General features: G+C 41.6%; 1 protein-coding gene across 1 annotated transcript in view; it reads right to left on the bottom strand.

Annotated features, from left to right (window-relative positions):
- UHRF2 (ubiquitin like with PHD and ring finger domains 2) overlaps positions 1 to 26,456 on the bottom strand; it is a 499,671-nt gene that overhangs the window by 61,475 nt on the left and 411,740 nt on the right. The window contains exons 10-11 of the mRNA XM_053702563.1: positions 12,669 to 12,773; positions 4,761 to 4,867 (exon numbers count right to left, since the gene is read on the bottom strand). Of these exons, the coding sequence (XP_053558538.1) occupies positions 4,761 to 4,867; positions 12,669 to 12,773 (212 nt within the window). The remainder of the gene's footprint in view (positions 1 to 4,760; positions 4,868 to 12,668; positions 12,774 to 26,456) is intronic.

The raw sequence follows: 26,456 nt of genomic DNA, 5'->3' as shown, positions 1-26,456 counted from the left end.
TTCTGACCTTATGCCAGGGATATCCTTGTTCCTCACACCAGGACAAGTAGGTTCTCCACACCTTGTGGAAGATACGATGAGTGACCGACTTCCTGGCCTGAACGAATGTGTCAATTACTTTTTCCGAAAATCTTCTCTTGGCTAAGATTAGTCGTTCAATCTCCACGCAGTCAGCCTCAGAGAATCAAGATTTTGATGTAGAAAATAACCTTTAACTAGCAGATCCCTGCGACAAGTTAACTTCCACGGCAGAGATGACGACATCGCCACCAGATCCGCAAACCACATCCTCTGCGGCTATGACAGAGCAATCAGAATAGCCAAGCTTGCTCCTGCTTGATGCGGGCCACTACTCAAGGTAGAAGAGGCAACAGTGGAAATATGTAAATTATCTTGAAGTCCCAGGGCACCGCCAAGGAATCTATCAGTTCCGCCTGGGGATCCCTGGATCGCTACCGGTATCTGGGTAGCTCCAACTGAGTCTGGACGCCATGAGATACATCTCCGGCATCCCACATCTGCTGCACCCCATGACCGTAGATATGATCGAATCCAGACCCGGGCCAAACAAAAGCTTCCCCTTGAATGGAAGGGAAAGCAAACGAGACTTAGAAGTCATGTCAGCAGACCACAACTTTAGCCACAGAGCCCTGCGGGCTAAAACAGAAAATCCTGATGTCTTAGCATTCAGATGAATAATCTGCATGTTAGCATCGCAAATGAATGAATGTGCCACTCTTAAGGCCTTGATTCGTTCTAGAATTTCATCGAGAGGAGTCTCCACCTCGACCATTGCTGGCCACACCAGCCAATGCGGAGACTGCCGCCGCTGGTAGAAAAATGAACCCATGTGAGTTGAACATCTTCCACAACATGGACTCCATCTTTTTATTCATGGGTTCCTTGAAAGAGGAGCTATTATTATTCTTTATTTATAAAGCGCCGACAGATTCCGCAGCGCTGCCCATGGGTACAAGGATAACAGTACAATGGAGAAACAATACATTAAGACAAATACAGGGTGAATTGAGGGCCCTATTCCCGTGGGAACTTACAATCTAGATGGGTAGGAGGATGGGAAACAGGAGGTGGGGACTGCAAAGGTGAGAATGGAAGTAGTGAGGAGATAGAGGGCAGCTGTTAGTTAAGTGAAGTTAGTATGTTAATAAGTCGGGTGATAAGATTCCCTGAACAGAAAGGTCTTTAGGGAACGGTTAAAGGAGGAGAGGTTAGGGGCAAGTCTGACAGCTCGAGGAAGTGCATTCCAGAGGGTTGGTGCCGCACGAGAGAAGTCCTGTAGTCTAGCATGAGAGGAGGTGATGGTAGAGGACGCAAGAAGCAGGTCATTGTTGGATCTTAGGGGACGGGCAGGAGTATATTTGTTGATGAGTGAGGACAGGTAGGGTGGGGCAGCATTGGTGAGGGCTTTGTAGGTCAGGGTGAGAATTTTAAATTTAACTCTGTTGTGAATGGGGAGCCAGTGAAGGGACTCACAGAGAGGTGCAGCAGAAACAGAGCGTCGAGAGAGGTGGATTAGCTTGGCAGATGCATTTAGGATGGATTGGAGGGGAGAGAGGCGGGAGAGAGGGAGGCCAGTTAGTAAGTTGTTACAGTAGTCAAGTCAGGAAATTACCAGGGAGTGGATTAGCTGTTTAGTAGTTTCAGCATTCAGAAACGGACGAATTTTGGAGATATTGCGAAGGTGGTTGCGGCAGGATGAAGAGAGCAGTTGGATGTGGGGAATGAAGGACAGATTTGAGTCAATCGTGACTCCGAAGCAGCGGAGTCAAGCAGTGATGGGGAGATAGTGGTGCCGCCAACAGTGATAGAAAAATTAGAAACTGGAGTGGAGTTAGAGGGGGGAATTAGAAGTAGTTCGGTCTTGGACATATTTATTTTTAGGAGGTAAGAGGCCATCCAGGAGGAAATGCCAGATAAGCAGTCGCTGATGTGAGAATTGACAGAAGGAGAGAGTGCAGGGGTGGAAAGGTAGATCTGGGTATCATCAGCATAGAGATGATAGCTGAAGTCATAGCTGTTGATAAGTTTACCCAGTGAAGAAGTGTAAATAGAGAAGAGCAGAGGACTCAGGACAGAGCCTTGGGGTACTCACACAGACAGAGGCAATAGAGAGGAGTCACCAGCAAAAGAGACGGAGAAGGATCTGTTAGAGAGATAAGAGTGAATCCAGGAGAGGGCAGTGTCACAGAGACCAAGAGAGCTGAGAGACCGTAGGAGAAGGGGGTGGTCAACAGTGTCAAAGGCAGCAGAAAGGTCAAGAAAGATGAGTATGGCCTTTGTTTTTAGCAGAAAGGAGGTCGTTAGTAACCTTGGTGAGGGCAGTCTCAGTTGAGTGTTGGGGACGGAAGGCAGATTGAAGGGGGTCGAGCAATGAGTTGGAGGACAAGAAGAGGGTTAGGCGATTGAAGACTAGTTTTTCAAGTAATTTTGAAGCTAGTGGGAGCAGTGATATGGGGCGGTAGTTTGCAGGGGAGTTAGGGTCAAGGGAGGGTTTTTTGAGGATGGGGGTGACCTTTACATGTTTGAAAGAGGTAGGGAATGAGCCGGTAGAAAGGGATAGGTTGAATATGTGAGTAAGAGCTGGAGTGAGGGTGGGAGACAGAGGAGGAATTAGATCTGAAGGAATAGGGTCAAGTGGGCAGGTAGTGAGGTGTGAGGAAGACAAAAGGGAAGCCACTTCACTCTGTGGTTGGGAGGAGGGTGCAGAATAGACGTTCTCTTAGCGAGCGTGGAGATAGCACCATCCACCTTCGGGGCGGTTCCCCACAGTTCAAGCTGCGCTTCTGGAATGGGGAAAAAGCTTTTTAAAAGAAGAAGAGGGGGAAAAAGGGCAAACCAAGTTTCTCCCATTCATTCTTAATAATGTTAGCCATCTTGATTGGAACTGGGAAGGCCTGGGGCACTACCCTGTTCTCATAAACCCTATCTGGTTTAGGGATCGAAAGTTCCTCCGGTAGTTTCGGTTCCGGAACCTCCAACATAGCAAGCACCTCTTTTAGCAGAAAGCACAAATGCTCCATCTTAAATTTAAAATTAGGCTCGTCTGCGAACGGAGGCCTAGAAGTAGCCAATTCCGACCCAGAAGCGACATCCTCCGATAAGTCAGAATTGTCCTCCTCAGTGGATAATCTGTCCAAGACATCCAGCAGAGTCGAAGACCCCTGAAACGAATAGCCGTGCCGTACCCTCCGCCTGTGCTTACTAGGGAGAGGCATTGCATTAATGGCTGCAGAAACCGCTGTCTGTAACGGATCGGCGAAGTCTGGAGCTCAAAGGGCCCCTCCCGCAGGAGGATTAGTAGTGCCCTGGGGAACTACTTGTGTAATCGGAGATGACTGCAGGGAATGCACCTCGCGGGGCGGAGAACCCTCAGAGGTGGACGGATAAGTCGTACTAAATACTTTATTCTTTTTGGAAATAGCAATATTGTCAAAGCATATGGAACAGAGTTGCGTAGGCGGTTCAACTGGAACCTCCTCACATTATACACAGTTAATGGGTTTAGATAAAGAGGGAGTATCCTCTAACATAGAGTCTTCCATAGCTTGCGCCTTTATTAAGGACTTGATAAAAAATAAATGGCATCTTTATATCCCAATGGCCGGGGCACTCACCACCTCCTATGACTCCTCCGAATGCAGGTTGAGAAAGAGGAAGTTGTAGAGGTCACACCCAGTCACAGGGAGTGCCATGCAGGACCGCCCCTGCACTTGAGAGAAGTACGCTCCAAGAAAGCCTGCCTCAATCTCTCACAAATGAACTGTGTTCCACACTGAAAGAGCCTCACCTCACACAAATGCAGTAGCAAACACAATAAACAATATTATGCATAATAATACCCCCCCTGTTCAACTGCCCCCTTCCAAGGGTATTACGTTAGGTTCTACAAGGATAAAAGGAGCCACACTGTGACCCTGTCTTCATGCGTAATCAAATATATATATATATATATATATATATATATATATATATATATATATATATATATATAAATGAAACGATCTTACCAGAATAAACAGCCCTTCAAGTGTGACAGGGTAGTAGCATCGCTCCTGACATGGACTTGAAAGAAGAAAAGCAGGCAGCAAAACTTGTCAACGCTGATTGCTAATGGAGCTGTTAAAATGAGTCAGGATGGTTTCGCAGAAAGATTCTCCCTGCATCTCCGGACTCTAACATTCACCCATGCTCTCACTGTGAGGCTGACAGGACTACTTAAAACTCCAGTCCCATTTCGAAGAGTACTACCCTCCATAAGAGACTACTCCAAATCTTCCGACACATGACTGGGGGATGACGGGAGTGGGGGAGGTATTTAAGCCTTTGGCTGGGGTGTCTTTGCCTCCTCCTGGTGGCCATTTTCTTAATTCCCACAAGTAATGAATGAAGCGGTGGACTCTCCTTCCATTAACATGGAAAGTATATTATTACAACTGTGTTGGTTATGCAAAACTGGGAAATGGGTAATAAAGGGATTATCTATCTTTTTAAACAATAAAAATTCTGTGTAGACTGTCCCTTTAAGGCTTTCTTTGGAATATTATACAGGTTTTACCTACAGCTGAAATACATTGAATATGCAATTGCCAGATGTAGTAATACACTGTTTCCCAGTAAACCACATGTATTAACAGATGGTCCTACCATGCTCCTTTTGTAACAGACAAACCAGACCCCAACGTCACAGTTTTGTTTTGTTTACTAGATTCAGCACTATTTGGCCATATTACAAAACCTACCTGTTCATATGGGTCAATGTTTGATCGAAGGAATGTTCACCAATCCTTTTATTTCCAGAAAGATCTCGACCCCCACTCCCAGTGTATGTGAATTCATCTCCACGATCCTGAGGAAGATTTTTTTTTTTTTAGGAGGTAGTAAAATTCTACTGATGAAACATGGAACTTTTGTTAAATTCTAATTCTATAACTAAAACACATTTTTTAAACCATCTGCGTCATTAAACAGAATACATTTAAGTATGCTCAAATTCAGTATCATTTGCTGAAGCCTCTTGGGCTATTTAACCCATTAACGTAAAGGGTCTTTCAGGGTACGTCTTACACAAACTGGTCTTTAAAGACCAGCGACGTACCCTGTACGACCTAGGTGTTTAAAGCAGCTGGAAGCGATCCTGATCGCTTCCAGCCGCTTTCAAGGTATTGCCGTGATGCCTCGATATTGAGGCATCATGGCAATACCTTTTCTGGCACACCGATGCAGAGAGTAAACATTTTACTATTTTTTTTTTTTATTTGATAGCATTTGGCGTTGAAATGGTGGCATAAAATATACCAAGATGGGCCTAGACCAATACTTGGGGTTGTCTACAACACTAGACTAAAGCTAAAATTAACCCTTGAAGCTTCCTACATGCTCCCTAATTAACATCTTCACTGCTGGACATAATACACGTGTGGTGCGCAGTGGTATTTAGCGGCCTTCTAATTACCAAAAAGCAACGCCAAAGCCATATATGTCTGCTATTTCTGAAAAAAGGGATCCCAGAAAAGCATTTACAACCATATATGCCATCATTGCACAAGTTGTTTGTAAATAATTTCAGTGACAAACCTAAAGTTTGTGAAAAAAAAATTGTGAAAAAGTCAACAATTTTTTTTATTTGATCGCATTTGGCGGTGAAATGGTGGCATGAAATATACCAAAATGGGCCTAGATCAATACTTTGGGATGTCTTCTAAAAAAAATATATATACACGTCAAGGGATATTCAAGAATTCCTGAAAGATATCAGTGTTCCAATATAACTAGTGCTAATTTTGAAAAAAAAAAAAGTGGTTTGGAAATAGCAAAGTGCTACTTGTACTTATTGCCCTATAACTTGCAAAAAAAGCAAAGAACATGTAAGCATTGGGTATTTCTAAACTCAGGACAAAATTTAGAAACTATTTAGCATGGGTGTTCTTTGGTGGTTGTAGATGTGTAACAGATTTTGGGGGTCAAAGTTAGAAAAAAAAAGTGTGTTTTTTCCATTTTTTCCTCATATTTATATGATAAAAATAATGGTATCTTTAGAAAGTCCATTTAATGGCGAGAAAAACGGTATCTAATATGTGTGGGTACAGTAAATGAGTAAGAAGAAAATTACAGCTAAACACAAACACCGCAGAAATGTAAAAATAGCCCTGGTCCTTAAAGGGACACTGAACCCAAATTTTTTTCTTTCGTGATTCAGATAGAGCATGCAATTTTAAGCAAATTTCTAATTTACTCCTATTATCAAATTTTCTTTATTATTTATCTTTATTTGAAATGCAAGAATGTAAGTTTAGATGCCGGCCCATTTTTGGTGAACAACCTAGGTTGTCCTTGCTGATTGGTGGATAAATTCATCCACCAATCAAAAACTGCTGTCCAGAGTACTGAACAAAGAAAAAAGCTTAGATGCCTTCTTTTTCAAATGAAGATAGCAAGATAACGAAGAAAAATTGATAATAGGAGTAAATCAGAAAGTTGCTTAAAATTGCAAGCTCTATCTGAATCACGAAAGAAAAAAATTGGGTTCAGTGTCCCTTTAAGGGAAAGAAATTGAAAAATGGCCTTGTCCTTAAGGGGTTAAACAAAATATTTTATAAGCATACAGAATTTCCAGTATACTTTTAGCAATACAATTTGCTTGTATATAAAAAATAAAAAAACTAAATTTATGTAAGAACTTACCTGATAAATAATATATCTTTAATATTGGCAATAGTCCATGAGCTAGTGACGTATGGGATATACAATCCTACCAGGAGGGGCAAAGTTTCCCAAACCTCAAAATGCCTATAAATACACCCCTCACCACACCCACAATTCAGTTTAACGAATAGCCAAGTAGTGGGGTTATAAAGAAAGGAGTAAAAAGCATCAACAAAGGAATTTGGAAATAATTGTGCTTATAGAAAAAATCATAACCACCATAAAAAGGGTGGGCCTCATTGACTCTTGCCAATATGAAAGAAATGGATTTATCAGGTAAGTTCTTACATATATTATGTTTTCTTTCATGTAATTGGCAAGAGTCCATGAGCTAGTGACGTATGGGATATCAATACCCAAGATGTGGAACTCCACGCAAGAGTCACTAGAGAGGGAGGGATAAAATAAAAAACAGCCATTTTTCGCTGAAAAAATAATCCACAACCCAAATAAGTTTATTCTTTTAATGACAAGAAAAACTTAACACGTCAGCAGAAGAATCAAACTGAAACAGCTGCCTGAAGAACTTTTCAACCAAAAACTGCTTCTGAAGAAGCAAATACATCAAAACGGTAGAATTTAGTAAATGTATGTAAAAGAAGACCAAGTTGCTGCTTTGCAAATCTGATCAACTGAAGCTTCATTCTTAAAAGCCCACGAAGTGGAGACTGATCTAGTAGAATGAGCTGTAATTCTCTGAGGCGGGGTCTTACCCGACTCCAAATAAGCTGAATGAATCAAAAGGTTTAACCAAGAAGCCAAGGAAATAGCAGAAGCCTTCTGACCTTTCCTAGGACCCGAAAATATAACAAATAGACTAGAAGTCTTCCTGAAATCTTTAGTAGCTTCAACATAATATTTCAAAGCTCTTACCACATCCAAAGAATGTAAGGATCTTTCCATAGAATTCTTAGGATTAGGACACAAGGAAGGGACAACAATTTCTCTACTAATGTTAGAATTCACAACTTTAGGCAAAAATTTAAATGAAGTCCGCAAAACCGCCTTATCCTGATGAAAAATCAGAAAAGGTGATTCACAACAAAGAGCAGATAGCTCAGAAACTCTTCTAGCAGAAGAGATGGCCAAAAGGAACAACACTTTCCAAGAAAGTAGTTTAATGTCCAAAGAATGCATAGGCTCAAATGGACCAGCCTGTAACATCTTCAAAACCAAATTAAGACTCCAAGGAGGAGAAATTGATTTAATGACAGGCTTAATACGAACTAAAGCCTGTACAAAACAGTGAAAATCAGGAAGTATAGTAATCTTTCTGTGAAATAAAACAGAAAGAGCAGAGATTTGTCCCTTCAAGGAACTTGCAGACAAACCCTTATCCTAACCATCCTGAAGAAACTGTAGTATTCTAAAAATTCTGAAAGAATGCCAAGAAAATTTATGAAAAGAACACCAGGAAATATAGTTCTTCCAAACTCGATAATAAATCTTCCTAGAGACAGATTTACGAGCTTGTAACATAGTATTAATTACTGAGCCAGAGAAACATCTATGACTTAGTACTAAGCGTTCAATTTCCATACCTTCAAATTTAATGATTTGAGATCCTGATGGAAAAACGGACCTTGAGACAGAAGGTCCGGCCTTAACGGAAGTGGCCAAGGTTGGCAACTGGACATCCGAACAAGATCTGCATACCAAAACTTGTGTGGCCACGCTGGAGCCACCAGCAACACAAACAATTGTTTCATGATGGTTCTGGATATCACTCTTGGAAGAAGAACTAGATGCGGAAAAATGTAAGCAGGATGATAACACCAAGTTAGTGTCAGCGCATCCACTGCTCCCGCCTGAACATCCCTGGACCTGGATAGGTATCTGGGAAGTTTTCTTGTTTAGATGAGAGGCCATTGGCTCTATCTCTGGAAGACCCCATATCTGAACAATCTGAGAAAACACATCTGGATGGAGAGCCCACTCCCCTGGATGTAAAGTCTGACGGCTGAGATAATCCGCCTCCCAATTGTCTACACCTGGGATATGCACCGCAAAGATTAGACAGGAGCTGGATTCCGCCCAAGCAAGTATCTGATATACTTCTTTCATTGCTTGGGGACTGCGAGTCCCACCCTGATGATTGACATATGCCACAGTTTTGATATTGTCTGTCTGAAAGAAAATGAACGGTTCTCTCTTCAACAGAGGTCAAAACTGAAGAGCTCTGAAAATTGCACGGAGTTCTAAAATATTGATTGGTAATCTCGCCTCTTGAGATTTCCAAACCCCTTGTGCTGTCAGAGATCCCCAAACAGCTGCCCAACCTGAAAAACTTGCGTCTGTAGTGATCACAGTCCAGGTTGGCCGAACAAAGGAGGCCCCTTGAACTAAACGCTGGTGATTTAACCACCACGTCAGAGAGAGTCGAATATTGGGATTTAAGGATATTAACTCTGATATCTTTGTATAATCCCTGCACCATTGATTCAACATGCAAAGCTGGAGAGGTCTCATGTGAAAACGAGCAAAAGGCCTAAAACTTCCATGCACATAGCCACTGAAGGGAATGACTGAAACTGAAGGCGCCGACAGGCTGCAACCAATTTCAAACATCTCTTGTCTGTTAGAGACAGAGTCATGGATACTGAATCTATCTGGAAACCTAAAAAGGTGACCCTTGTCTGAGGAATCAAGAAACATTTTGGTAAATTGATCCTCCAACCATGTCTTTGAAGAAACAACACTAGTTGATTTGTGTGAGATTCTGCAAAACGTAAAGACTGAGCTAGTACCAAGATATCGTCCAAATAAGGAAACACCGCAATACCCTGCTCTCTGATTACAGAGAGTAGGGCACCTAGAACCTTGGAAAAGATTCTTGGAGCTGTTGCTAGGCCAAATGGAAGAGCAACACATTGGTAACGCTTGTCTAGAAAAGAGAATCTCTGGAACTGATAATGTTCTGGATGAATCGGAATATGAAGGTATGCATCCTGCAAGTCTATTGTAGACATATAATGTCCTTGCTGAACAAAAGGCAGAATAGTCCTTATAGTCACCATCTTAAAAGTTGGTACTCTTGCATAACGATTCAAAAATTTCAGATCCAGAACTGGTCTGAATGAATTTTCCTTCTTTGGGACAATGAATAGATTTGAATAAAAGCCCAGACCCTGTTCCTGAAAAGGAACCGGCATGATTACCCCTGAAGACTTCAGGTCTGAAACACACTTCAGGAAAGCCTGAGCTTTTACTGGATTTGCTGGGATACGTGAGAGAAAGAATCTTCTCACAGGAGGTCTTACTCTGAATGCTATTCGATACCCTTGAGAGACAATGCTCTGAATCCATGGATTTTGGACAGAATTTATCCAAAAATCTTTGATTTTTAGATTGAAAAACCTTAATCTGCCCCCTACCAGCTTAGCTGGAATGAGGGCTGCACCTTCATGCGGACTTAGGGGCTGACTTTGGTTTCTTAAATGGCTTGGATTTATTCCAATTTGAGGAAGGCTTATTTTGATGAAAGGATCGAAAACGGTTAGAAGCCTTAGATTTACCCTTAGGTTTTTTATCCTGAGGCAGAAAAACCCCTTTTCCTCCAGTAACAGTTGAATTAATAGAATCCAACTGAGAACCAAATAAATTATTACCTTGGAAAGAAAGAGATAATAATCTAAACTTAGATGTCATATCAACATTCCAAGATTTAAACCACAAAGCTCTTCTAGCTAAAATAGCTAAAGACATGGATCTAACATCAATTTTGATATCATCAAAAATGGCATCACAAATAAAATGATTAGCATGTTGCAGTAAACAAACAATGCTAGATATGTCAGAATCCAACTCTTGCTAAATTCTCCAACCAAAAAGTTGATGCAGCCGCAACATCAGCCAAAGAAATTGCAGGCCTGAGAAGATTACCTGAATATATATAGGCTTTCCTTTGATAGGATTCAAGTTTCCTATCTAAAGGATCTTTAAACGAAGCACTGTCTTCCATAGGAATAGTGGTACGTTTAGCAAGAGTAGAAATAGCCCCATCAACTTTTGGGATTTTTTCCCAAAATTCTATAGAAATTGCTGGTAAAGGATACAAGTTTTTAAACCTTGAAGAAGGAATAAAAGGAGTACCTGGCTTATTCCATTCCTTAGAAATCATATCAGAAATAGCATCAGGAATAGGAAAAACCTCTGGAGTAACCACAGGAGGTTTAAAAACAGCATTTAAACGCTTACTAGTCTTAATGTCAAGAACTCTAGCTTCCTCAATATCCAAAGTAATTAACATTTCTTTTAACAAAGAACGAATATACTCTATTTTAAACAAATAAGTAGATTTGTCTATGTCAATATACGAGGAAGGATCTTCTGAATCAGATAGATCCTCATCAGGAGGATGATAAATCCTTATGTTGCCGGTCATTTGAAATTTCATCAACTTTATGAGAGGTTTTAAAAGACCTTTTACGTTTATTAGAAGGCGAAAATGCAGACAAAGCCTTCTGAATAGAATCAGTAACAAATTCTTTAAAATTCATAGGTATATCATGTACAGTTCCTTCAACTGGCAATGCACTATTACTGATGGATACATTCTATGCATGTAAAAGTTTATGATGACAACTATTACAAATGACATTCAGAGATATAATTTCCACAATCTTACAACAAATGCACTTAGCTTTGGTAAAAACCGATGTCAGGCAGCAACGTTCCAACAGATACTTCTGAGGCAGGATCAGATTGAGACATCTTGCAAAATGTAAAAGAAAAAACAACATATAAAGCAAAATTATCAATTTCCTTATATGACAGTTTCAGGAATGGGGAAAAAATGCAAACAGCATAGCCCTCTGACATAGAGAAAGGCAAGAGGCAAACAGCAATGGGGTATAAAACTACTGAAAAATTTGGCTCTAAGTATGACGCCCAACGTGAGAGAATTTTTTTTGGCGCCAACAACATCCGGAAATGACACACTAGCGTTACTAACAACGCAACCATGTGGAAGACTCCCGCGTCAACTACGACGCCGGAAGTGACGAACTAGCGTCAACGAACGTACTTTTCGCGCCAAGAATAAGTCTAGCATTTGGTGCGCCCGCGGGCCTAATGCTGCCCGCAATTTGAAAGTAAAAAGTAGTCAATTTGAAAAAAGACTAAACCCCAGGTAAGAAAAAAATATTTCTTAATATGTTTAATTTCCCAAATATGAAACTGACAGTCTGCACAAGGAAATACATGAACCTTACTCATGGCAAATATAAGTACAATACATATATTTAGAACTTTATATAAATGCATAAAGTGCCAGACCATAGCTAAGGTGTCTTAAGTAATAAAAAACATACTTACCAAAAAGACACCCATCCACATATAGCAGATAGCCAGACCAGTACTGAAACAGTTATCAGTAGAGGTAATGGTAAATTGAGAGTATATCGTCGATCTGAAAAGGGAGGTAGGAGATTAATCTCTACGACCTATAACAGAGAACCCATGAAATAGACCCCCGTTAGGGAAATCATCATATTCAATAAGTGATACTCCCTTCACGTCCCTCTGACATTCGCTGTACTCTGAGAGGAATCGGGCTTCAACAATGCTGAGAAGCGCATATCAACGTAGAAATCTTAGCACAAACTCGCTTCACCACCTCCATAGGAGGCAAAGTTTTTAAAACTGAATTATGGGTGTGGTGAGGGGTGTATTTATAGGCATTTTGAGGTTTGGGAAACTTTGCCCCTCCTAGGATTGTATATCTTATACGTCACTAGCTCATGGACTCTTGCCAATTACATGAAAGAAATTTAAATATAAAAATGTGCATTTATGGTCTATTAAAAATATAAAAATTCTGCACCCATGCAGAATTGAACTGCACCCATGCATCAAAAACTAAAATTGTATTATTTTCTTAAAACTACAAGAGGAGAACATACATTTTACATTACATTTGCAATTGTTTAGTGCATAAAACTTACCACTTCATCTTCAAATCCACCAGCCAGCACAAGAGAGTAGGCTCCATCATTGCTGCGCCCATGAATCCCCCCTACATGAGGCCGATGAACACCTGCCTCACTTACCTACAAACATTTAAACATTTTAAGTCTCATTTACAATTAAACAGATTAAAAAACAACAAGACTCAAACCTAAAGGAACATTAAATTCAAATTATAACAACACATAAAATAAATTGAATAATCTTAAAATGCAAGGCCTATCTATTATATACATCTATTAGTGCAATTTAAAAATAAAACACACCACAGAAGCAGTTTTCACTACTGATGACTCTGGTGTCTTTAGTGTCAAGATGGTGCCTGTACACAGTAATGTCCTTTGTCATGTAAATTAAATGTATTTTTAATAAGTATTTTATTCTTATTAGCTTCTGTTCCTGTCTTATCTGGAGGAAGCTGAGGAGCTAAATACCTACTTACTTAACCACTTAGAGCTAAGTTATAGCTCATTGCTGTGTGAGTACCTGTCAATTAGACTATATTCCCCTTTGAAAAAAATGGTCTTCACTATTGTTTGTTTTCTGTGAAAACAACAAGAGGGAGTGCAGAGGGGCCTGATACCTACCTGCCTAACCACTAAGAGCTAGGTTTAAACATAATTCACTATTGTCTGTTTCCCCTGAGGTCTATTTCCAGGATTAACCCAGCACTCAAAAGAATCTAGAGGAAATCTCAACCTGTGGGATTGAAGGACTATATCCTTTAACTTTATTTTACACAATTGTTTTGGCAGTATGCAGCAATACCTTTCTTATTGGCCTAACATTACATAGTAAAAGACAAGCTTTGGAGATTCCCATCTTCCTCAGGTCCGAAGCAATATATTTTTTTCAGCAGGAATTGAAGCAAGTGTAGACGACAGGGGTGTCCAGAACACGGCAAACCAACAGTTAAGTGAGTGACGTGAGGCACCGATAATGGTACGCGCGAGAAACACATATTTGAACCAGATAGAGGTAGCTTAAATTTACGATTAAATTAGCAGGTTGCACAATGACGATTAGCATTCTTTACATCACACGCATACAGGTAAGAAACTAATAAAATTTTCCTTATATAGGAAAATGCAGTGCCACTATTAGGAATTGTCTGTTTATAATAGCATGGGTATTGCCACAAACAGCAAGACCGCGCTATTACACCCTCCCTCCGTCATGCTTTTCCTAAAATAGCGTGGTCTTGCTTCTGACAGCGAGATCGCGCTCTGAAAAAAAACCAACCCTCATAGAAAGATCAGGGACGTACTTTAAGGTGCACTTGAAAAATAGAGTTGTTTTTCCAATTTATAACAGTCCTGCGTTATATATTGGCACAATTTATGACATTTATTACCACACAGCCTAATACAACAAAATGCACTGATCAAAGAAATAATCTAAACATTGAATAAAAAAAAAGTCTGACATATATTAATAAACAGCCTCAGTCATACAGTTTAAGGCTTTAACTGTATAGCCGAGGCTGTGTGGCAATCTATGTAACAATATGTGCCAATACATAATGCAGGGCTATTACAATTGGGGAAAACAGCTCTATTTATTTTTCAAGCGCACCTTAAAGTTGAATGTGCGTTTGAAAAATAAATAGAGCTGTTTCTTCAAATTGTAATAGTCTCACATTATGTTTTGGCACAAATTCATCTGACATTTATATTTGCCACACAGCCTCAGCCATAGTATTCCAGAAATAAAAGCTTTTATAATTTCCTCCTCCAGAATTTAGTCCGTTTTTAAATTTGCTAGATCATATGCAAATTGCATATGTAGAGATGGATAGAAATATATACACATTTATATTCTATAGCAGAAACCTTTTTTATTGATATAGGACCTGTTATATTCATTTAATACAGAGACATATTTATAAAATTAGTAGTAATTATAATTATTCTATGTGATTTAACATTTATCTAATCAGAAAAAATTCTGACATGTATTGCCACATAGCCTCAGCATATGACAGAATTTGTGGCAATACATAATGCAGAAGTATTACAATTTGGAAAAACAAACAGCACTTGAAAAATAAATACTGCTTTTTTTCCAAATTGTAATAGACCTGCATTATGTATTGGCACAAATCTTCTGACATATATATTTGCCACACAGTCGTATCAGCATGGGCATCCACAGAAAGTTTTCTACAGAGGCAAACCAAAATTAAACTCAAGAGAATTAAAGGGACACTGAATCCAATTTTTTTCTTTCGTGGTTCGCAGTGTGTCACGCAGTGTGTCACACAGTCTCACGCATTATTTTTTTTTTATCTTTAATAATTTTTTTATATTTAAAGACTCAGTAAATCCTGTGCTAATTACATTAAAGACTCAAACTTCTTCACAAGACCCCAGCCGGTGCTATACTGAATCTGTCAATGAGTATCATGCCTAATCGCACTGTGTGAGTGAAAGAGCTATGACAAAGAAAACTGCAGGCTCACGTTAAGCATGTCACTCATTGGCAGATTCAGTTTAGTACCAGCAAATGTAGTTTTGGGAAAGTAAATCAGACATTGTGGGGACAGTGAGTCGAGTGATATGACAATAAATAACGTTATTTAAAATCCGGCTACATAAATTAGCATTCTGTAAAATTTACAGAATGTTAATTTATGTAGCCGGATCATAAATAACGTTATTTATTAAGTGGTTATTGCAATATCACACATATCATCTTGTTAGGCAAAAGTGTAGATGGCAGCACCTTATGTCCAATCAAATACCTCTTATTGCTGTCGTGTGGCAGACATGTTAAACTATTGTACTAAGCCAGTACTCACTGTATTCAAACCCTGACATTTAACAGAGCTGACTGTGATGCTCTGTTACTTGAATCCAGGCTCAAGATGTATGACAGGAGGCAGCAGTCTCTCCTTCCCGCTAGTACCGTGTTGTCTATGCTGCTCCCTTAGACATCAGAATCACCAGGAGAACAAGACCATCTCTAATTGGCTCCCTCGCTAAGAGGCAGCATGAGGGATGCCTCCTATTGGTCAATATTTTCCATAAGGTAGTTTTAAGGTAGTTTTACAACCAGTGGTTGGCACTGCTGCTATAGAAGGAAATGTATACATGTTTTGCTATGGAGAGATGCAGTCCTGTATGACTTCTCCATAGCGTTACATGGGTGGAAAAAAAATTGTGTTTTTTTTTTTACAATTTTATTTTTTACAATTTTATTTTTTTTATTAAAATTAATTAAATTAAACTTTGGACCCATATGGCAGGTGAGGCAGTAGAAATGCTTCCAGTTCCTACAGTGACCTGGAGTGCCGTAGCGAAGGCGGATCAGGCCGCCAATGTCAGGAGTCCACACACAAAGGAGCAGGCACTGCTAGGTTTGAAAATATAAAACATCAAATTTATTTTTTAAAAAATGTCTTACGCGTTTTGCGCCCCATGGTGGCGCTTAATCATAGACTAATAAGAACCAACAAGAGGGCTCTATTTATACCATAATGGCACAAATTAACCCCTGATTGACCATGGTAATATGTAACAAAATAAACATACAAAATACAAAAAGCATATGTTCTATATGATGCAAACTATAATCTCAGTGGTGAGGTGTCTAAGGCTAATCCCAACAATTATATATATATACACACATACACACACACATATATACATACACACACACATACAGTGGATATAAAAAGTCTACACACCCCTGTTAAAATGGCAGGTTTCTGTGATGTAAAAAAATAAGACAAAGATAAATCATTTCAATTAAAAAACAAACTAAAATCTTTTAGGTGAAGGGAAGTAAAAATAAAAAGATATGGTTGCATAAGTAACTAATACTTTGTTGGAGCACCTTTTGATTTTATTACAGCACTCAGTCTTTTTGGGTATGAGTCTATCAGCATGGCACATCTTGACGACTTCTTTGCAAAAACACTCCAAATCTGTCAGATTGCGAGGGCATCTCCTGTGCACAGCCCTCTTCAGATAACCCCTCAGATTTTCGATTGGATTCAGGTCTGGGCTCTGGCTGAGCCATTCCAAAACTTTAATCTTCTTCTGGTGAAGCCATTCCTCTGTTGATTTGGATGTATGCTTTAGGGTGTTGTCATGCTGAAAGATGAAGTTCCTCTTCATGCTCAGCTTTCTAGCAGAAGCCTGAAGGTTTTGTGCCAATATTGACTGGTATTTGGAACTGTTCATAATTCCCTCTACCTTGAATAAGGTCCCAGTTCCAGCTGAAGAAAAACAGACCCAAAGCATGATGCTACCACAACCATGCTTCACTGTGGGTATGGTGTTCTTTTGGTGATATGCAGTGTTGTTTTTGTGCCAAACATATCTTTTGGAATTATGGCTAAAAAGTTCAACCTTGGTTTCATCATACCATAACACCTTTTCTCACATGCTTTTGGGAGACTTCAGATGTGTTTTTGCTAAATTTAGCTGGGCTTGGATGTTTATCTTCGTTAGAAAAGGCTTCCGTCTTGCCGTCTACCCCAAAGCCCAAACATATGAAGAATACGGGAGATTGTTGTCACATGTACTACACAGCCAGATATTCCTGCAGCTCCTTTAATGTTGCTGTAGGCCTATTGGTAGCCTCCCAGACCAGTTTTCTTCTCGTCTTTTCATCAGTTTTGGAGGGACATCCAGTTCTTGGTAATGTCACTGTTGTGCCATCTGTTCTCCACTTGATGATGACTGTCTTCACTGTGTTCCATGGTATATCTAATGCCTTGGAAATTCTTTTGTACCCTTCTCCTGACTGATACCTTTTAACAATGAGATCGCTCTGATGTTTTGGAAGCTCTCTACGGACCATGGCTTTTGTGTAGGACGCAACTAAGAAAATGTCAGGAAAGACCGTCTAGAACAGCTGAACTTTATTCAGGGTTAATCAGAGGCACTTTAAATTATGGCAGGTGTGTGATGACTCTTATTGAACATGGTTTTGAATGCGATTGCTTAATTCTGAACACAGCTACATCCCCAGATATAAGAGGGTGTGCACACTTCCCTCCAACTTAAAGATTTCAGTTTGTTTTTCAATTGAGTTGTGTAGTTTATAGGTCACATTAAAGGTGAAAAAGTTCTGAAATGATTTATCTTTGTCTCATTTTTTGACATCACAGAAAACTGCCATTTTAACAGGGGTGTGTAGACTTTTTATATCCACTGTATATACATACATATATATATATATATATATATATATATATATATATATATATATATATATAAACACACAAATATATATATATATATACACATATATATATATATATATATATATATATATACATATATATATATATATATATAAACACACAAACACATATATATATATACATATATATATATATATATATATATATATATATATATATATATATATATATATATATATATATATATATATATATATAGCAGTCACTAGAGGCAGGGCTTCAACTCTAATATGGGCAAAAAACAGAATTTATGTTTACCTGATAAATTACTTTCTCCAACGGTGTGTCCGGTCCACGGCGTCATCCTTACTTGTGGGATATTCTCTTCCCCAACAGGAAATGGCAAAGAGCCCAGCAAAGCTGGTCACATGATCCCTCCTAGGCTCCGCCTACCCCAGTCATTCGACCGACGTTAAGGAGGAATATTTGCATAGGAGAAACCATATGTTACCGTGGTGACTGTAGTTAAAGAAAATAAATTATCAGACCTGATTAAAAAAACCAGGGCGGGCCGTGGACCGGACACACCGTTGGAGAAAGTAATTTATCAGGTAAACATAAATTCTGTTTTCTCCAACATAGGTGTGTCCGGTCCACGGCGTCATCCTTACTTGTGGGAACCAATACCAAAGCTTTAGGACACGGATGAAGGGAGGGAGCAAATCAGGTCACCTAAATGGAAGGCACCACGGCTTGCAAAACCTTTCTCCCAAAAATAGCCTCAGAAGAAGCAAAAGTATCAAATTTGTAAAATTTAGAAAAAGTGTGCAGTGAAGACCAAGTCGCTGCCTTACATATCTGATCAACAGAAGCCTCGTTCTTGAAGGCCCATGTGGAAGCCACAGCCCTAGTGGAGTGAGCTGTGATTCTTTCAGGAGGCTGCCGTCCGGCAGTCTCATAAGCCAATCGGATAATGCTTTTAATCCAGAAGGAGAGAGAGGTAGAAGTTGCTTTTTGACCTCTCCGTTTACCAGAATAAACAACAAACAAAGACAAAGTTTGTCTGAAATCCTTAGTAGCTGCTAAGTAAAATTTGAGAGCACGAACTACATCCAAGTTGTGCAACAAACGTTCCTTCTTTGAAACTGGATTAGGACACAAAGAAGGCACAACTATCTCCTGGTTAATGTTTTTGTTAGAAACAACTTTTGGAAGAAAACCAGGTTTAGTACGCAAAACCACCTTATCTGCATGGAACACCAGATAAGGAGAAGAACACTGCAGAGCAGATAATTCTGAAACTCTTCTAGCAGAAGAAATTGCAACCAAAAACAAAACTTTCCAAGATAATAACTTAATATCAACGGAATGTAAGGGTTCAAACGGAACCCCCTGAAGAACTGAAAGAACTAGGTTGAGACTCCAAGGAGGAGTCAAAATTTTGTAAACAGGCTTGATTCTAACCAGAGCCTGAACAAAGGCTAGAACATCTGGCACAGCTGCCAGCTTTTTGTGAAGTAACACAGACAAGGCAGAAATCTGTCCCATCAAGGAACTTGCAGATAATCCTTTTTCCAATCCTTCTCGAAGGAAGGATAGACTCTTAGGAATCTTAACCTTGTCCCAAGGGAATCCTGCAGATTCACACCAACAGATATACCAAATTATGTGGTAATTTTTCTGGTTACAGGCTTTCAGGCCTGAACAAGAGTATTAATAACAGAATCTGAGAACCCTCGCTTTGATAAGATCAAGCGTTCAATCTCCAAGCAGTCAGCTGGAGTGGGTCGAACGGACCTAGAACAAGAAGGTCTCGTCTCAAAGGTAGCTTCCATGGTGGAGCCGATGACATATTCACCAGATCTGCATACCAAGTCCTGCGTGGCCACGCAGGAGCTATCAAAATCACCGACGCCCTCTCCTGATTGATCCTGGCTACCAGCCTGGGGATGAGAGGAAACGGCGGGAACACATAAGCTAGTTTGAAGGTCCAAGGTGCTACTAGTGCATCCACTAGAGCCGCCTTGGGATCCCTGGATCTGTACCCGTAGTAAGGAACTCTGAAGTTCTGACGAGAGGCCATCAGATCCATGTCTGGAATGCCCCACGGTTGAGTGACTTGGGCAAAGATTTCCGGATGGAGTTCCCACTCCCCCGGATGCAATGTCTGACGACTCAGAAAATCCGCTTCCCAATTTTCCACTCCTGGGATGTGGATAGCAGACAGGTGGCAGGAGTGAGACTCCGCCCATAGAATGATTTTGGTCACTTCTTCCATCGCTAGGGAACTCCTTGTTCCCCCCTGATGGTTGATGTATGAACTTGGCCCTCGCTAGCTGAGGCCAAGCTTTGAGAGCATTGAATATCGCTCTCAGTTCCAGAATATTTATCGGTAGAAGAGATTCTACCCGAGACCAAAGACCCTGAGCTTTCAGGGATCCCCAGACCGCGCCCCAGCCCATCAGACTGGCGTCGGTCGTGACAATGACCCACTCTGGTCTGCGGAAGGTCATCCCTTGTGACAGGTTGTCCAGGGACAGCCACCAACGGAATGAGTCTCTGGTCCTCTGATTTACTTGTATCTTCGGAGACAAGTCTGAATAGTCCCCATTCCACTGACTGAGCACGAACAGTTGTAATGGTCTTAGATGAATGCGCACAAAAGGAACTATGTCCATTGCCGCTACCATCAAACCTATCACTTCCATGCACTGCGCTATGGAAGGAAGAGGAACGGAATGAAGTATCCGACAAGAGTCTAGAAGTTTTGTTTTTCTGGCTTCTGTCAGAAAAATCCTCATTTCTAAGGAGTCTATTATAGTTCCCAAGAAGGGAACCCTCGTTGACGGAGATAGAGAACTCTTTTCCACGTTCACTTTCCATCCGTGAGATCTGAGAAAGGCCAGGACAATGTCCGTGTGAGCCTTTACTTGAGGAAGGGACGACGCTCGAATCAGAATGTCGTCCAAGTAAGGTACTACAGCAATGCCCCTTGGTCTTAGCACCGCCAGAAGGGACCCTAGTACCTATGAGAAAATCCTAGGAGCAGTGGCTAATCCGAAAGAAAACGCCACGAACTGGAAATGCTTGTCCAGGAATGCAAACCTTAGGAACCGATGATGTTCCTTGTGGATAGGAATATGTAGATACGCATCCTTGAAATCCACCTTGGTCATGAATTGACCTTCCTGATGGAAGGAAGAAGTGTTCGAATGGTTTCCATCTTGAACGATGGAACCTAGAGAAACTTGTTCAAGATCTTGAGATCTAAGATTGGTCTGAACGTTCCCTCTTTTTTGGGAACTATGAACAGATTGGAGTAGAACCCCATCCCTTGTTCTCCTAATGGAACAGGATGAATCACTCCCATTTTTAGCAGGTCTTCTACCCAATGTAAGAATGCCTGTCTTCTAATGTGGTCTGAAGACAACTGAGACCTGTGGAACCTCCCCCTTGGAGGAAGCCCCTTGAACTCCAGAGAATAACCTTGGGAGACTATTTCTAGCGCCCAAGGATCCAGAACATCTCTTGCCCAAGCCTGAGCGAAGAGAGAGAGTCTGCCCCCCACCAGATCCGGTCCCGGATCGGGGGCCCGCATTTCATGCTGTCTTGGTAGCAGTGGCAGGTTTCCTGGCCTGCTTTCCTTTGTTCCAGCCTTGCATAGGTCTCCAGGCTGGATTGGCTTGAGAAGTATTACCTTCCTGCTTAGAGGACGTAGCCCTTGGGGCTGATCCGTTTCTGCGAAAGGGACGAAACTTAGGTTTATTTTTGGTCTTGAAAAGACCTATCCTGAGGAAGGGCGTGGCCCTTGCCCCCAGTGATATCAGAGATAATCTCTTTCAAGTCAGGGCCAAAGAGTGTTTTCCCCTTGAAAGGAATGTCAAGCAATTTGTTCTTGGAAGACGCATCCGCTGCCCAAGATTTTAACCAAAGCGCTCTGCGCCACAATAGCAAACCCAGAATTTTTTCGCCGCTAACCTAGCCAATTGCAAGGTGGCGTCTAGGGTGAAAGAATTAGCCAATTTAAGAGCACGAATTCTGTCCATAATCTCCTCATAAGAAGAAGAATTACTAATAATCGCCTTTCCTAGCTCATCAAACTAGAAACACGCGGCTGCAGTGACAGGGACAATGCATGCAATTGGTTGTAGAAGGGAACCTTGCTGAACAAACATCTTTAGCAGACCCTCTAATTTTTTATCCATAGGATCTTGGAAAGCACAACTATCTTCTATGGGTATAGTGGCGCGCTTGTGTAGAGTAGAAACCGCCCCCTCGACCTTGGGGACTGTCTGCCATCAGTCCTTTCTGGGGTCGACTATAGGAAAACAATTTTATAAATATGGGGGGAGGTACTAAAGGTATACCGGGCCTGTCCCATTCTTTACTAACAATGTACGCCACCCGCTTGGATATAGGAAAAGCTTCGGGGGGCCCCGGGGCCTCTAAGAACTTTTCCATTTTACATAGTGGTTCTGGAATGACCAGATAATCACAATCATCCAAATTGGATAACACCTCCTTAAGCAGAGCGCGGAGATGTTCCAACTTAAATTTAAAAGTAATCACATCAGGTTCAGCTTGTTGAGAAATGTTTCCTGAATCTGAAATTTCTCCCTCAGACAAAACCTCCCTGGCCCCCTCAGACTGGTGTAGGGGCCCTTCAGAAACCATATCATCAGCGTTCTCATGCTCTACAGAATTTTCTAAAACAGAGCAGTCGCGCTTTCGCTGATAAGTGGGCATATTGGCTAAAATGTTTTTGATAGAGTTATCCATTACAGCCGTTAAATGTTGCATAGTAAGGAGTATTGGCGCACTAGATGTACTAGGGGCCTCCTGTATGGGCAAGACTGGTGTAGACGAAGGAGGGGATGATGCAGTACCATGCTTACTCCCCTCACTTGAGGAATCATCTTGGGCATCATTTTTATTAAATTTTTTTATGACATAAAATACATATAGTTAAATGAGAAGGAACCTTGGTTTCCCCACAGTCAGAACACAATCTATCTGGTAGTTCAGACATGTTAAACAGGCATAAACTTGATAACAAAGCACAAAAAAACGTTTTAAAATAAAACCGTTACTGTCACTTTAAATTTTAAACTAAACACACTTTATTACTGCAATTGCGAAAAAGTATGAAGGAATTGTTCAAAATTCACCAAAATTTCACCACAGTGTCTTAAAGCCTTAAAAGTATTGCACACCAAATTTGGAAGCTTTAACCCTTAAAATAACGGAACCGGAGCCGTTTTTATATTTAACCCCTTTACAGTCCCTGGAATCTGCTTTGCTGAGACCCAACCAAGCCCAAAGGGGAATACGATACCAAATGATGCCTTCAGAAAGACTTTTCTATGTATCAGAGCTCCACACACATGCAGCTGCCTGCCATGCTGTCCTCAAAAACAAGTGCGCCATACCGGCGCGAAAATGAGGCTCTGACTATGATTAGGGAAAGCCCCTAAAGAATAAGGTGTCTAAAACAGTGCCTGCCGATATAATCATATCAAAATACCCAGAATAAATGATTCCTCAAGGCTAAATATGTGTTAATAATGAATCGATTTAGCCCAGAAAAAGTCTACAGTCTTAATAAGCCCTTGTGAAGCCCTTATTTACTATCTTAATAAACATGGCTTACCGGATCCCATAGGGAAAATGACAGCTTCCAGCATTACATCGTCTTGTTAGAATGTGTCATACCTCAAGCAGTAAGAGACTGCACACTGTTCCCCCAACTGAAGTTAATTGCTCTCAACAGTCCTGTGTGGAACAGCCATGGATTTTAGTTACGGTGCTAAAATCATTTTCCTCATACAAACAGAAATCTTCATCTCTTTTCTGTTTCTGAGTAAATAGTACATACCAGCACTATTTTAAAATAACAAACTCTTGATTGAATAATAAAAACTACAGTTAAACACTAAAAAACTCTAAGCCATCTCCGTGGAGATGTTGCCTGTACAACGGCAAAGAGAATGACTGGGGTAGGCGGAGCCTAGGAGGGATCATGTGACCAGCTTTGCTGGGCTCTTTGCCATTTCCTGTTGGGGAAGAGAATATCCCACAAGTAAGGATGACGCCGTGGACCGGACACACCTATGTTGGAGAAATATATATTTTTTATTGCAATTTTTTTCCCAGCATTTTTTTTTCACAGCTGCATGTTGTGCAATGGAGAGGCACAAGCAGGTCTGCCCCCCATTACACAACATGCTGCACCACCTACTGGATGAAAGTGGTTAAGATCATTCCATGGCCCATAAGTGCTTTTTTGAGGCAGGCCTCTTTGGGGCTGACCCAATCCAGTGAGAGGTATCAGTCAGGGGAACTTAGGGTTGGGGCTGGATGTTAAATCATATAAAAGAAAACAAAAATGGAAAAAAATTACTTTCATTTATTTTGTTGCTGCCTTGTGCAGCTGCCAGCTTTGATTTAATAAAAAAGAGAGTTCTGTACTCCCCTCCAAGTACAGTGGAATGTTCCACTGTCACTTCCTTACAGAGCAGGAAGAGATGCAGACTTGCAGAGAGCAGTGTTTTAGCCCCATTTTATTGAAGTTCTGCAACCTTAGATTTTGCTAAAAGGGATTCTGTTAGTGAAAATGATAATTTAATGAATGTGGTTTAGTATTTTTTGTTTTTCACTCTTTTACAGCAGTTTAAGGATCATTTTTGTATTTTGTTTACTCAAACTTTACAGTCACCCACTACCTTAGCAGCTTGCCTCTGTACTCCACACTAGTTTATCGTCTCACTCTCTTACTGACTTATGAACTCTCTGTAGCTCTGCAACTGTGTTTCCTCACAACATTATTATATAAAGCATGGTAATGTAAAATGAAACCAAGTAGTTTAGAATGAGTTATAGCAAATATTCTCCATGGCTCCTGTAGCTATAGTATTTCATTTAAACCAGGGATTCCTTAGGTGTATGTTGGAGAATCCTGATGTAGACAACAAATAATAATTTATTAATGCTCCCATTCATATGTGCTGTTCTGTTTCAGATATTTAAAATAAATTGTAGACTATTAGCATTTGATAGTGACTTAAAATATTACTTAAACATTCAGTGTTCCCTTTCTTCCCACTTATGTCTCTCTCTCTCTCTCCCCCCTCTGTCTCTCTCTCTCTCCCCCCTCTGTCTCTCTCTCTCTCCCCCCTCTGTCTCTCTCTCTCTCCCCCCTCTGTCTCTCTCTCTCTCTCCCCTCTGTCTCTCTCTCTCTCTCCCCTCTGTCTCTCTCTCTCTCTCCCCTCTGTCTCTCTCTCTCTCTCCCCTCTGTCTCTCTCTCTCTCTCTCTCTCTCTCTCCCCTCTGTCTCTCTCTCTCTCTCCCCTCTGTCTCTCTCTCTCTCTCCCCTCTGTCTCTCTCTCTCTCTCCCCTCTGTCTCTCTCTCTCTCTCCCCCTCTGTCTCTCTCTCTCCCCCTCTGTCTCTCTCTCTCCCCCTCTGTCTCTCTCTCTCCCCCTCTGTCTCTCTCTCTCCCCCCTCTGTCTCTCTCTCTCCCCCCTCTCCTCTGTCTCTCTCTCTCCCCCTCTCCTCTGTCTCTCTCTCTCCCCCTCTCCTCTGTCTCTCTCCCCCTCTCATCTGTCTCTCTCTCCCCCCTCTGTCTCTCTCTCTCTCCCCCCTCTGTCTCTCTCTCTCTCCCCCCTCTGTCTCTCTCTCTCTCCCCCCTCTGTCTCTCTCTCTCTCCCCTCTGTCTCTCCCTCCCTCTCTCTCTCCCCTCTGTCTCTCTCTCTCCCCCCTCTGTCTCTCTCTCTCCCCTCTGTCTCTCTCTCTCCCCTCTGTCTCTCTATCTCCCTCCCTCTCTCTCTCCCTCACTCTCTCCCCCCTCTGTCTCTCTCTCTCCCCTCTGTCTCTCTCTCTCTCTACCCCCTCTGTCTCTCTCTCTCTACCCCCTCTGTCTCTCTCTCTCTCCCCCCTCTGTCTCTCTCTCTCCCCCCTCTCTCTCTCTACCCTCTCTCCGTCTCTCTCTCTCCCCTCTGTCTATCTCTCTCCCCTCTGTCTATCTCTCTCTCCCCCCTCTGTCTCTCTCTCTCTCTCCCCCCTCTGCCTCTCTCTCTCCCCCCTCTGCCTCTCTCTCTCTCTCCCCCCTCTGCCTCTCTCTCTCTCCCCTCTGTCTCTCTCTCCCCTCTGTCTCTCTCTCTCCCCCCCCTCTGTCTCTCTCTCTCCCCCCTCTGTCTCTCTCTCTCCCTTCTGCCTCTCTCTCTCTCCCCCCTCTGTCTCTCTCTCTCCCCCCTCTGTCTCTCTCTCTCTCCCCCCTCTGTCTCTCTCTCTCTCCCCCCCCTCTGTGTCTCTCTCTCTCTCTCCCCCCTCTGTGTCTCTCTCTCTCTCCCCCCTCTGTCTCTCTCTCTCTCTCCCCCCTCTGTGTCTCTCTCTCTCTCTCTCCCCCCTCTGTCTCTCTCTCTCTCTCTCCCCCCTCTGTGTCTCTCTCTCTCTCCTCCCTCTGTCTCTCTCTCTCTCCTCCCTCTGTCCGTCTCTCTCTACCCTCTCTCCGTCTCTCTCTACCCTCTCTCCGTCTCTCTCTACCCTCTCTCCGTCTCTCTCTACCCTCTCTCCGTCTCTCTCTACCCTCTCTCCCCCCTCTCTCTCTCTCCCCCCT

The sequence above is a fragment of the Bombina bombina genome, chromosome 2, assembly GCF_027579735.1.
Source record: "Bombina bombina isolate aBomBom1 chromosome 2, aBomBom1.pri, whole genome shotgun sequence".
NCBI classification, from domain to species: Eukaryota; Metazoa; Chordata; class Amphibia; order Anura; family Bombinatoridae; genus Bombina; species Bombina bombina.
The sequence above is the reverse complement of the archived record's forward strand: the minus strand, read 5'-3'. Positions and strand labels throughout refer to the sequence as shown.